At 34.5% G+C, this 14,591-nt stretch overlaps 1 protein-coding gene and 1 long non-coding RNA gene across 2 annotated transcripts; one reads left to right on the forward strand and one right to left on the reverse strand.

Moving 5' to 3' along the window:
• Positions 1-2,520: 2,520 nt before the first annotated feature.
• LOC149987903 (uncharacterized) lies at positions 2,521-4,008 on the reverse strand. Its single transcript, XR_016505976.1, has 2 exons — positions 3,789-4,008; positions 2,521-3,624 (listed from the first exon to the last, which is right to left on the reverse strand). It is a non-coding gene; the product is annotated as an uncharacterized LOC149987903 (long non-coding RNA).
• Positions 4,009-9,645: 5,637 nt separating this feature from the next.
• On the forward strand, positions 9,646-13,604 carry LOC112290842 (uncharacterized). Its single transcript, XM_024537617.3, has 4 exons — positions 9,646-11,249; positions 11,429-11,890; positions 12,032-12,368; positions 12,540-13,604. Exons 1-4 carry the CDS (start codon positions 10,671-10,673, stop codon positions 12,671-12,673), a joined length of 1,512 nt encoding a protein of 503 aa, XP_024393385.1. The 5' UTR covers positions 9,646-10,670; the 3' UTR covers positions 12,674-13,604.
• Positions 13,605-14,591: the final 987 nt, after the last annotated feature.

Below are 14,591 nucleotides of genomic sequence, written 5' to 3' on the forward strand. Positions count from 1 at the left end.
CAAGGACTTTTTGGAAAGCTAACAATGAGCTCTAACTTCTTTCAAATTATCAGAATAAAAAGAAAAAAATCCAATAAATGGCATAACAAGTTCCAAACTAGTCTTGAATTTCGCAGCACAAAAATTCCAGCAAATCTCCTCCAACAAATTCATATGAATCTCCCTCATCACACCTCTTCTTTTTGCATGAAATAGCTCTTTGTAAAGCTAACAATAAGATCTAGCTTCTTTCAAATTTTCAAAACAAAAAGATGAAAATCTAAAAAATGCAATAGGAAACCTCAAACCGGTCTTGAATCTCGCCACCCATAAAACTTGAGAGACTCCCTTCTCACAAATCTGCTTGGATCTCCCTCTTTACAACTCCATTTCTTGCATAAAATAACTTGTTGGAAATCTAACAACACGATCTAATTTCTCTCAAAATTTTAAAAAAAGAAGAAGAATATACGAGATATGGCATAGAAATTCCTAACCAAACTTGAATCTTGCAGCTCAAAAATTCCAGCCACCTCTTTCACAAATTCGCATGGCTCTCCCTCTTCATAGCTTCAATTCTTATGTTCTATAGCTTATTGGAAAGCTAATAACATGATCTGACTTTCCTCAAATTTTCAAAACAAAAAGATGAAAATTCGGTAGATGGCCTTCAAAACCCCAAACCAAGCTTGAATCTTGTCTCTTCAAAAAATCTAAAGACCTCTCTTTTGATCTCTAGTGGTGGAAGGTAGAATCTAGAAGGAAGAAGCAGAAGAGGTAATTATCTATTCTCTCTTCTAAGATTCAAATGTAGTAGAATAAAATAGAACCTTCACTTCTGATCCTATCTTTTAAATCTAGTTTGTAATTGATTAGGGAGATCATTTAGAATTTTTTGTAGTGATTCATTAACAAGTGACATGATAGCCGGCAATGTAGCCATGTAAATATTCCTTCAAATTGGATTGATGCATGCAAAGAACTCTTTTGTCTAATACACTTTATTATTAAATAAGTAGTAGATAATTCCTTAAATATAATGGTTTAAAGGATAAAAATAAATTAAAATTAAAATTAAAATAAAATAAAATAAAAACTTATGTAATTGAAATAATTCAAAAATTAAAGAATTTACTTGATTTTATGCCTTTGAAGTACCAAGTATCTCCTTTTAGCTCCTTGCTTCTCAATCCACCACTTATATTAATTTAATGATCCAAATAAAAGCTTAAATAATCATTTCAAGAGAACTTACTTTAAAGTGTAGCCTTTTGAATTCACTTTTGTCTTTCTTCTTTTTTTTCTTTCACTTATACCTCTTCTTTTTTTTCCTATTCTCTTCCCAATATTTTTTTCTTAAATTATTGGTGAAGTAATTTTTGAAATATTATTAAAGAATTTGTTTCTATACTATACTTTTGAATAGAAAGGGTATAGTGGGTGGAGAGGGTGATTAAATCTCTCTATTATTAAAAAAATTGTTGCTAACTAGAGTTTTACAATTAGATGAAAATAAAGGATACGAGAGGTTGAGAGGGTGATTAAATCCCTTCTACCACTAGAGATGGGCCCTCAATAAGAATTTAACAAAGAAGGGAAGTGATGACCAAATTGGAAGAAAAGCTCTACCTTTGATGAAGATCCTTGTCTAAACTTAATCTAATTCTAGTCCTTAAAATAATTCTAAATCCTTAGCTATGCTTCTTACTTCTCTATCCTAAATTCTTTAAGTTGCCTCTTCATTCTAAGTTCCTGCACAACAACAACCACAACAATATTAAAAGATTGTATTAGAACAAGAAAAAAACAATTAAAAATATAAAATAATAAAACAATTGTCTTCTAAGCAAGTCTAAGACTGATAAGATAAACTCCCAGTAGATGCACCAAAATATGAGCTAAAATAAGCCTCCATTAATTAGAAATTTATTCTAGCTCACTATAAGTGAATCACTATGTAAATTTTAGAATTTATGGCTATTAATTAAATCCTAATCAAATCAATCTTAATTCTCTTTAAAATATTCAATCAATGAGGCCAAGACTCTATTACCAACTAACACTTGCAAATAACAAGTCACTTGACAACTTTTAATAAAGAATTCTGATTAATATGTTTTTATTTCATTTTTTATCTTTTATCTTATTTTAAATTCTATGTAATTAAAATTCATCCATTAACAAAACTCATCTTTGAATGATATTTCATCCTTGAATAATAATTCATCCACATAATTTGAATTCATCCTTGATTTTATAAAAAAAACTTCATCCAAAATTTAATCATTTAGAATCTTAACCTAATTGCATCCTAACTTGATTTTGTTTAGCTCCTAACTCTGTCCCTGATTAGATTTATCCAATCTAGAAGTCTCACGATTATTTAATAATCCTTTTTGGAATTGGTTCTGCCTTGAAGTCTTTGTTGCTCTCAATGCCTTCCTCTAGCAATAGCTAGACTCTCAATACAGCACTCCTTTCGTGCGCTGTTCGAGTTCCTTTATTGTGCATGAAGGTTAACGATGAAATTCCAGTCTTCACTTCGACTCCAATGCAGCGTGGATTAGAGATTAGTCACCTTACAACAATACAAGTGTCGACAACGGCCACTGAATAATTCTACAGCTATTTTAACAACCTACGAGGAACAAGTGACCTCTAACTCTTGGAAACTTTCTGTTGGCAAGGGCGCACCGAATTGAACCAATTCTTTTGCAAGAGCAGCTCGCAACAATATTCACAGCACCTCTACAAAGATCTCACTTCCGAAGGGGGAAATCTAGGAATGACTGGGCTTATATTCTCGCCATTGCTTCACATACAAGGTTTTTACTCAAAGAAAATGAACCAATCGACTAGGATAAACAACTAAGTCATTGTCGCCCCCGACGATCTGCTCCACTATCGCGGACAAAGCTCGTAGAACTATACAAGGAGCGATCTCCACACAGCGCCAACAGCCCCGGCCGACAACATGAGGCAAAAAGTTGAGGACGACCACACCACGCCATGGTCCTCGGCAATATGATACAAACAAATAATCGCCGCTTGCAATGCAATTGCACCTCAACCATGTTACTGAGATCTCTTTCAAACGCAATGATACAGAACCATGGAACCGGATCTCACAGGTTCTATCAGCCACCCTAGTGCCGCAAGCAACGTCAATAATGCAGCTAGAATCGTTGAGCACTTCTTCTCATTCAACCACAAGGACAGGAATCCCCCGCCGTAGCTCCAGTCACCTAACAACTAGGGAGGCCTTGCAGCGCTGCACTCCACTAGCACCTCGATATGAATGTAGAACCATGCGAGAGGGAATGAAGGAAATACTAGCGCCACTTGCTTCCACACTGGTTCTGTGCACCCTTGATTGCCGCCACGGAACAAAGAACAAAATAAAAACAATTGATTTAGAGCTAGACTCCCGACACCAGCTTGCTCTTATCACTTGCTGTAAGACATCACACGTCGACAGAACCCGAACGCCAACTTCACCAAGTTCAACAATTGGAATAATGGCTCGTAGAACCACCAGAAAACCAAGATTCGACGATGACGACCACTTGCATGTGAGAACTCTATTATGAGCTCAACTTCAGCAGCCACTGATGACACACGTGGTAGATGTGTGACCCCGGTGCACTACAGATGCGCAATTGGAGAATAACACAAGGTTAGCGTCGACACAGCACCGTATAAGCCGACAAATTTAATAAGTAGTCACCGTAAATCGCCCACACCATTGCCAACTGGATTAAGGAACAGGAGTTGTTGTAAGAACGTAGCTGCCGGCATAAAATGCAAACCTCTTTTGCCGCTGTTACACCGATGAGTGCTGCCGCCGTAGCTACTCCAGAACCACATGAACAATGCTACACTCCTTCCTGAACCATGCACTTCATTGTACGTCACCGGTCGAAAACACGAAAGAGCACACTACGCACAGCAATAATCGAGAGGCTCCCAGGATCATTTTGGGACCTAAAAATTTGAGAGGGAGAGAGAGAAAAAAATGAGATACAGTCTTGCAACAACAGTGCAGCCACTGCAACACGCTCGACCTAGGAAAGCACTATCTAGATGCACCGCCGAACCCGGAGTTACACACTGACCACCGAAAAGGAAGAAGGATGCCGCCCTACAGCTTCTCACGGAACAAAGTCACCACCTTCCCTTGCACACAGGAAACAGAAAAATCATCAACAACAAGGAACAGAAGCTATGATCTCTAGCTGGACGACACCAATGGCGTCTACGCCTTTAGTGATAACAGGAAGGCTTTTGATACAGCAGCCACCAACCACTACGAGCTCTACTCCTTGGTCCGGAATTCTCCAATGATCATAGAAAAATCAAGGTGTTGCACCATAGCACCTTCGCAGGAATTATTAATAACTCACAAAAACCTTCATATACTTTAATCTCTCCACTCAATTCACCTCAAATTTCTCACACATTCATAATAAGCATAATAACAAACTTCCTACTTTTCACCCATACATATGCTACAAAATTGAAGAAATCTTCAAATTTGTAAATGTATATTTATTTCTCAAAATCTAAATCCACCAAGTACATCATTAATTTTGAAAATCTTTCAAAACCTCAATATTGGACCAAATGACCTAAAACAAATTCTCAAAAATCTCTTCACAAATCTTTTCTTAAATTCCACTCTTTAATTTGCAAAAGAACCCTAGAGTTGCTATAGGTGCTTGATTTTGAGCTTTGAAATTTGATTTCAATTCTGGTTGGCAATCAATCTTCTCTGGGTATCAATTCTTGTCTTCTTGACGTAATTTATTGTTAAATTCAACTCCTTACTCCCTTCTATATATTTCCATATGTTTTATTTATTTAATCTATTTTATTTTACTTTATTTATGGCTCTAAAAAGTAAATAGAATCCATTTTCATAAAAGATAGTTCTAATATTAATAGATTTTACTATCTACCTATCATTTATCTATATTTTTTATTATATATTTTTAATTAAGCTCTTTTATAATAAAATATTTTCTTTTTTCTTTCACCTAATGATCATGTTATTATACAATATCCATCCTCTCTAAACTTGTATGTTCTTTGGCATGTATCAATGATTCTTTAATATATTGATGTAAGATATTCTTCATCTTGGTCAAATTCTTGATATTCAACCTATTCTTCTACTTTCATTTCAATGTCACTTAATAGATTTTGTTCTTTATCAAAATATGTGCATACATCTCTTTATTTAAATAATTTGACTCACTTCTCTACTATAGGTGTCTTTAATTTTGTTCCATTAAGTTTCCGAAATATGTATATACCATTGTCATAGACTTCTATTAAAACATATAATTCAAACCAATGCTTAGAAAACTTTCATAATATACTATGTTGGTTATTCAAACTATTATCACAGACTAAAATCTAATCACTTTATTCAATTGATTAGGCCATAGTCAATGCATTTTATCAAATCTTTCTTTATTTTTTTTCTAATTTCTTTCAACTTTTCTGTTGCTATTTCAATATCTTCAAGTCTTCTTTCCAATTGTTGAATCCATAATGCTAAAACCTCATCTCTATTAAGACCATTTTTCTAAGACAATACTCCCTATATATACATCGTTTCTTCTATTGGTATAATTGGCTTTTATCCATAAACTTAGAAGGTATATAATTAGTCACCCTACTATGAATGATGGAGTCTATCCATAATGCAAATGATAGTAGCCTAAGGCCATTGATGTACTTTATAATTGCATACTTTTATTAATGTCTTAACAATAGGTAAATATCTTTTCTCACTCTTCTCATTATCTTTTAGATTATATGTTGTTGTCAAAGAAAGTTTAATTTTTATCATACTAAAGAGTTCTCTTGCTTCTTCTGCATCCAATTCGCTTCTATTTGTAGTGATTTTTTCAATACAACCATAACAACAAACAATGGCTTTTAAGAAAAATCAGCATATACTTTCAGTACTTTTTATTCTTAATACTCATCCTTCAATCATATTTAATAAACCTTTATTAGCAAGTACTAAATATTTCATTTATCAAAGTTTCATAGCTATTACTAATAAATCCACTATCCACTTATAGTGTAGTACTAGAGGATTAGTTGGATGTAATCCATCTTGATATCAAATATTAGAATAAACTTTACAAATCTCACATGATCCTATAAAATCTGCCATATCTTTGTATATATCTTTCCACCAATATTCCTCCTTCAATTTAGTAAAAGTTACCCAAATTCCTCTTTGTCCTACCTATAAAGTTGCATAAAAATCCTTAATAACCTCTTGTTAAGCTTCTAAATCACATATTACTTGTTGTAATACTTTTCTTCTCTTTTTTGGATGCTTCCATAAATATCCATCACATAAAAATATCTATAAGCTTTTTTAGGGATTTTCTAAAATTCTTAATCTATCTAACCCTCTTATTGCTTTAATGTACTTAAATACTTTTTCAATATCTTTCTATTCACCTTCATATAAATCTTATAAAAATATTTCTAATAGTGTATTCATATATAGAACTTTTTCCTTTGATAATGCATTAGTATAAAAATTTGTACCCACATTATCTTCCAAATCAATCATATCTTCTTTATTGTAATACCTTATTTTTGATAATATATCTGCAATTGAATTTTCTTTCCCTACAATATATTTAAATTTTGTATTCATAGATTTGATATATGCTATCTATCTTAACAGAGCAATATTAAGATTTGAACAACTTATGATCATATCCAATAAAGATAGAAAATTTTTTTCTATGATTATTAATGTAGCAATTAAATATTCTTTTTTATTTTTTTTATAGCTATTGCTGCACCTTATAATTTTTTTTTTGATTTTCACATACTTCTTTTCTCTAGCATTCAAAACCTTTGCTCCAAACCTTACTACATATCTATTTTTTTTATCATCTTGTACAATTACTCAATCTATTCCAATTGGACTTGCATCAACCGTTAATATCTTTGGTCTTGCACATTTATAAATTATTTTCTTTAAAGTTGGAAATATATATATATATATATATCTTTTAATTATTTTGTAGCTTTTTTTTGTTCTTATTTCTATTAAATTTTTTTATTCTTTTTTAACAACCCATATAATAGATTTGCTATATTTGTAAAATGAGATATTCATATATAATAGAAAATATATGATCCTAAAAACCTTTTGACTTTTATTGTATTTGCATATTCTTTCATCTTTTTAATAATATCAACTCTTTCCATATTTGGATTGTATCTACATGATCCACACATATGGCCTATTACCAAATGTATGATTTTATTCCAAACATTGATTTTGCTCCCAATAAGGTTAATGAACTTCTTCTAACCTTGTTAAAATCTTTTCATAATCATCAATATGAGCTACCACGAACTTTCTATGGTTCTTTGAATCCAAAGTCTCATCTTTTTTTTCTTCTTCACATCCTTTAATTGGCACATCATTTAAGAAAGATTGTTATTCTTAAAATAAAACCTCTTAATACCTTATTATTCCATTCATCATATGTGCCATAGAATTCGTAGCTCCTTGTGGTCATGTAAATATTTTCATCAATCCTAAAAATATCTTCACAATTGTCAAATTTCTATTTTACATTGCCAATTAAAATTAATCATATCCTAAAAAAAATATCTCATAGAATAAATTTTTTTCTTTATAAATGCTTTGTAAATTCATCCATAATTTAACTTAAACCCATATTTCTAAAAATTATTTTATTTATCAATTTGATATCTTAAATAAACTTCAATGTCCCATTTTTCTTAGGTATTATAAATCATTAATTGAAATATGGTGCAATAGATGGTTCTAAAATTTCCATCCTAATCTTTTCATTGAGTAATTGTATTAGATTGAAAAATGGCCTTTGAAATTGAAATTTGCCTTAAATTCCATGGTTCATGTGGATTTGTGAAAATAATCATAGATGCTACAATACTTAGATCAACACACCTTGTCTTATGTAATTCAAATGCAAATGCCTCACCATGTTGTGAAAGCATTTCTTTGAAACATCTCTCTTCATCTCTTATCATAAAAATTGTACACCAAACTTTCAAACTATCTAATGTCAATTCATCCTTGAATTCATGACTTATTTTTCTTAGATCTTTTGAATTGGATTGCATAGAAGCCTTCTCAATCCTTTTCTCAAAATTAGATAGTAGTGGCAATGCCATTATTTTATATTAATTTTGTAAATTAATGCACATATTTTGATATTAACTTGGTATTTAGTTTATACTAAATTTTGCTTCAATCCAACAAATAGATATTACAAGATCTTGGAATTACTCAAAGACTCTAAATCTCAAATTTTTGAAACCATAACTTATAAAAAATTTCATATGCTTTAATCTAACTATATAATTGATGATAAATTTTTCACACACATTCATAACAAGCACAACAACAAACTACCTACTTTTCACCCAAACTTATTCTAAAAAAATTAAAAAACCCTCAAATTTGTAAATGTATTTTTATTTCTCAAAATCTAAACCTACCAAGTATATCACTAACTTTGAAAATCCTTCAAAACCTCAATATTGATCCAAATGACTTGAAACAAATTTTCAAAAATCTCTTCTTAAGTCTTCTCTTAAATCCCATTTTTTAATTTCCAAAATCCTAGAGTCGCCATAGGTATTCGATTTTGTGCTTTGGAATCTAATTTTGACCTTGGTTGACAACTTGTCCTCTTTATGTATCAATTCTTGACTTTTTGAGGTAATTTTTGCTAAATTCAATTCTTAACTCCTTCTTATATATGCTTATATACTTTATTTTTTAATATACTTTATTTTTTAATATACTTTATTTTGCCTTATTTATAGCTCTAAAAAGTAAATAGAATCTATTTTCATAAAAGTCAATTCTAATACTAATAGATTTTATTAGTTGCTTGATATTTATTGATATTTTTTATTATATATTTTAATTAGGCTCTTCTATAATAAGATATTTTCCTTCTTCTTTCATCTAATGGCCATGTTACTACACAACAACATTGGATACATATTAGAGGTCCTATAAAAATATCATCTTAATACTTTATTAAGATAATCTATCATGTTTTTTATAATGCAAATGTTTAAGACATTTTTTACTTCTAAATATTTTTTAATTTTTCTTATTTATTTTAGTTTCAATAGATCTCAAGTTTTTCTTTGCTTCATCATTATTAAATCAAATTAGGTCAAACATCATTATGGAAAGAAAAATAAAAATTATTTTTATATTCTAAAATATCACTTCTATAGAACTACTTATACTTAAAGATAGATTTATGCATAAGATGTTGGTATTCAGCTAATTTGAATAGCTTCTTATATAATCTTAAAGACATAGAAGATAAAAACATAAAATTATAGTTGCTTAACTTATAATTTGATCATACAATGCATTACATAGTACTAAAACACCTTTAATATGTAACAATCATTTTAATGAGTATTTCAAACAACATATATGATACTATTTTATTTTCCTCAAAAATACCTATTTTCAACATTGTTTACTGAGTCAACAACTCGAGAGATCCCATAGTCCAAACCCTAATCCGCAGCATCCATTCCGCAGGCTACACCAAAATAGACTTCTTTGTGGTCGCGACCAGGGTGTTCTCTCCGTTCCCCTGCGTGCGTAACGTCGCGCATCGCGCATAAGCGTTGCGACACATGGAGGCGCATCGACAGTGGCAGAAAAGCCACGAACGTGGTGACGAGGGAGTCTAGTGGAGCCGCGACGACTCTGCGGGGAACAAGTGTTTCTGCTTGGACCCAGCCATCTGGTGAATCTTCTTCCCACCCACCCCAGCCAGCAATCTCACACGACAACATCTGCGTCACCGACGGATCCTGACATCAGCCACAACCCGGCAGAAAGCGTCGAGGAACAGCATCTTCGTATGAAAGCTGCTCACAGCTTGCATCGTGCGTGTTGCGTTCCAGTCTGTTCCCAGTATCGTCTCTTTTCACGCTGACTCGTTTCAGGGCCTCGTGAATTGACGCGCAGTGCTACGACCGCGCCCACTTTTGGATTGAAGCTTTCCATGGTTGTTTATTTTTCTTTCGGTCAGCGGAGGTACATTGCTACCGTGGCAGGCATTGAGCTGGCTGCTGGTATATCCGCAACTGTTGTTTTGGATGGTCGGTGTTGCTTACAAGGCTCTGGTCTGGCTTTTCGAGCCAAAGTCACTGACTTCAAGGATGTGCATTTAATTTTTCTGTATGTTATTGGGGAGCTAGAAAGCAGTGGAAGCAGAGTGCGGTTCGGTTACAGCCGCCTTTGCTTTTTGTCATACTGTTTGCGTGAGGGATTTTGAGAGAGAGAGAGCTGAATTGTGATCGAGGGTCGCGCGCAGGTTATGTAGGATACTCTTTCTCCAATCGAGTATTCGTTTTTTACTTGTCATTCTTCAACAAGTTGTTTTGGTACTTGGACACGATTTGTCGCAGAGAAATATGATTCACAGATGCGGCAGTCTATCTACGCATCAATTTCAACAGTTGCAGTTGATCGCGTCGGTGACAATCTGAGGAGGACATAAGCTCAGAGCTTGAGCACTAATCTGGTAGCTTTTGTCTAATTTTTACGACATCTACGATTTGAGCAATAACGCAGAGGAACTCTCGCCTAGTTGAAAGTTTTTAGCACCATGGACGGGGACACCAGGACGAATTCTACGCTGACGCCATTGCTCAATTGCCTTCCTGACGTCGGAAGAGGAGAATACGATGAATTGAAGAAGCAGCCATCGGAAGAAACTCATTCCCACACTGTTACGTTTCCGGACGAGGTGGTGGCACAGACACCCATGACACCCAGCAATCAAGAACATTGCGTTGGAATCGATGACCCGAATCGCAAGTCGATGTACAAGCGGATGCTGTCCCATCCGTGTGATGAATTGCGGTACTTTCGGAACGGGCTGCGATGGTTGGGTCTCGACCAATCGACGAAACCCAAGATGCTCTTCTCTTGGATTGTGTTTCTTTTGTTCACGTTTGTTGTGCCTTTTGTGAACCTCACTTCCATATCATGCCCGGATTGCGATTCACAACACCGACACCCGTTTGAGGAGCTCGTGCAAATTGCTGAAACTGCCATGGCGGCAGTCTCGTTCTTGTGCTTGTCACATATTGTACGCAGATATGGGTTGCGTCGCACCCTACTGCTTGACAGGATCGCCCGCGAGTCCGAGGAGGTCCGCAAAGGATACGAATCGGAGCTGCATGTGAGCACATCCTCGATATTCTCTACTTTGATTTTACTCTGGACTATCCTAACACCTTTCGCCATGAAGCTCTCAGGCACCTCCTGTTTTACAAATCGCTTTCTTTCTTCATAATAATCTACTTCATGTGAACGCCTCCCACTCGAATTAAGTGTGCCAGACCTGCCGTGGTTGTGCAGAGCTCATTTTCTTCACTTGGTCGAATCCTGTTGCCAGCTGCGGTCATTGAAATCGCCTTCCGGTTGTGGTGGTATGTTTACGTGTCTGTCTCAATACCGTTCATCCAGAACAATCAGAGGCTCAACATCATCTTCAACGTTCTCTTGTGTACCTCCGGCCTCTTGTCGTGGCTGTATCGAACCTCCGTGTTCCTCTTCACATGCATCTTATTCCGCCTTCTGTGCTCGCTTCAAATCCTTCGCTTCAAAGGCTATACCAGCCTCCTCGAAGTGACGTCCAATGTCTCCGTAATCATGTCTGAGCACTTGCGTCTCCGGAGCCAATTGACCATCATAAGCCACAGGTTCCGCTCATTCCTGCTCGCGGCACTCTTCATCATCAGCTTCACACAATTTTGCTCTGTGTTCGTGCTTCTCCGCACGTATGAAAAATTCAATTTCTTCCGCTGCGGAGATCTTGTTGTAAGTTGCTCGAGCCTATGGATTTTCCCCCTCGGACGAAAACCTAAATTTTCGCATTTCATAGATCAAATTGTAAAGCTCTTCATGCCTTCTGTTTTCCAGTATGTCGGCTAAACTGTGGTGGCGACTGCGAATATGCAGGTATGCTCTGTGGTGCAGCTGACTGGCCTAATGCTTTGCCTCGGCGGAGCAGCAAAGATCACTCACAGAGCACAACGAATTGTTGGCATAGTGAGCCAATGGCATGCTCTGGCCACTTGTAATCCTCATGCTGTGACGGAGTCGCTGAAAACTGATGGTTGTGACAGCAACGACCCTCCTCAGTATTCTTCCGCCATGCGTGGACCTGCCCACCCACGCCTGTACAACGACTCCTCCGACGAAGTCGACAGCAGCGACGAGGAATCACCTCGCTACTCAAGCGATGTCGATCAAACCATTCACGACATGGAGAGCTACCAAAAGCGACAGGCATTGGGTATGTCATCTCGTTGACCTCTCCGCAATCTATTGTGACGCAACTTGAGATGGTTTCTAGACTGGGACTTAGATGGCACCAAACATGCTGAATTGACGCAGAAGTCACCATTCTGCAAGATTCTAACATCATTTCATGCGCTGAAGAACTGACGTCGATGACTGATTGCAGTGTGCTACTTACAGCAGGCGAAGGCTGGAATCTCCTTGTTCGGTGTGGTTCTAGATCGTGGCTTCCTGTATGGAATATTTGGATGCACATTCTCGCTCACCCTCTTCGTCCTCGGCAAAACCATCATCACTTGAGCTTGAGTATCGAACCTACATTGTAACCCAACTAGCTGTAGTCTAATCGGAAGTAGAAGGTTATGAAGTACAGAACATGTAGTCGGGCTTGGAACCGCCAACCCTAATCGGAGTACAAGACACCTCCAAATGATGGCATGTACAGTTGCCTAATTGCCACCGTGACTATAAGAGCACAATAGTGATCGATCTCTCAAGGGATCATGTTCATCTCTTTCGCCGTTTGGCACCGGCACCTCCTATAGGTGAAGATCCAAGTCAGAAACCATCTCATGATAATGGTTGCAGACCCACGAGCTTAAGGATCACAACACATATCTCACTTAGTCCCAGCCAATCACTGTGAATCTAAAATAGCACAATGGTCGAATTTCTCACAACAGGATCGAGGACGCGGCACCGCTTCCGGAATGTTGGTGGCATGCTTCATCGGAGGTCTACCGACATGCGCATTATGTGTTGTATCCACCGTTACGGTGTGATTCTGTGCCTCTGTAGTTCTGCTTCTACTGCATAGCCGGTACATGAAGCATGCTCTAGATCGTAAGGAAGGAAGCCTTTTCCATGTGGGTCTGCTCAATGTCGACAAGTTTGTGCAGTTTTCAGTGTCTAGACACTGTCTTTTTCGATGGCAGATAAGTAGGAATCGGCGTATTGGGGTTTTTTATAAACATATGAAGATGAGAGATTTTCAATGGCAGTTCATGCTACTTCTTCTTAAGCATGCACTTACGGGGCTTCTGTAGAGTGGTGTGAGTAGAACATAGATGTGATTTTACAAGAATTGTTTGTATACAAATTTTATATTAGTCATTAGGTTTTTGTTAGATAGGATGTTGTGTCAAAAATATTCTACAAGTCTGTCTGGATGTACTCAAAAAGTATCAAAAGACTGCTTCAATAAGAAACTTGACAAATTTTGGTTAACAAAGCATGACATTACCTTTAGAAAAGTGATAATATTTTAATACGTATTCTCTACTAGAAGAATACTGTGAATAAATTTGAAGAAAAAGACAATAAAGTATATTCATGTTTTAAGAGTTCTTTTTGAAGATTTCAGATTGATGTTGAAAATATGAACACATATAATGGATATATTGGCCTCCATTAATTTATAAACAGGGAAAGTGATGAGGCTTTTGCGAGACAGAAAGGTATTGTATCACATGATTGTGTATACATAAAATGTATATACACACATACATGCACACATATCCATACATGCAACAATTTGATTTTTTTAATATTTACATATAAAAATAAAAATAAATTACATATATATATATATATATATATATATATATACAAACATGGTATAATAATTATAAAATACATCTATTTCAAAAAAATCAAATTAATTTTAAAGATTTCGATTTTCAATATATTTATATATTAACATAACAAGTTAAGAATTTAAATTATAAAAATAATTATAAAAAATAAATTTATTGCTTTATATAATGTATTATACATCTTTTTTACTTGAAGTAATAAAACTATATATGTATAGATATATATATATATATATATATATATATATATGAATATAAATAAATACATTCATATGTTAGATAAAAAAATAAAATATTAAGCAAATAATATATTTTATATTTTATACCAATTTATATAATTAATTACATATATATATATATATATATATATATATATGCATGTATTTTTATTTCTTTTGTATATACCTCCAATAATTATAAATAAAAAATAGTTATATGAATTATAAAAATGACATGGTATTAATTTTTTTAATTCTATTCTTATAAAAATTAAGTTTATCTTTAATTTTAATTTAAAGTTTATTAAGATGGTTAAAATTTGTTTTTTGTGAAACTTTTGTCATCGTTTATGATAAGAAGGTTTTTAAACTTATATATATATATATATATATATATATATATAC

The sequence above is a fragment of the Physcomitrium patens genome, chromosome 13 (genome assembly GCF_059467195.1).
Source record: "Physcomitrium patens ecotype Gransden chromosome 13, ASM5946719v1, whole genome shotgun sequence".
NCBI classification, from domain to species: Eukaryota; Viridiplantae; Streptophyta; class Bryopsida; order Funariales; family Funariaceae; genus Physcomitrium; species Physcomitrium patens.

What these genes read in the sequence shown, in the direction of transcription:
- LOC112290842 (XM_024537617.3), top strand. Translation starts at nt 10,671, where the DNA reads ATGGACGGGGACACCAGGACGAATTCTACGCTGACGCCATTGCTCAAT. An exon ending in GATACGAATCGGAGCTGCAT is followed by an intron (nt 11,250 to 11,428) that starts GTGAGCACATCC and finishes GTGGTTGTGCAG; the next exon opens with AGCTCATTTTCTTCACTTGG. An exon ending in CCAAAAGCGACAGGCATTGG is followed by an intron (nt 12,369 to 12,539) that starts GTATGTCATCTC and finishes GACTGATTGCAG; the next exon opens with TGTGCTACTTACAGCAGGCG.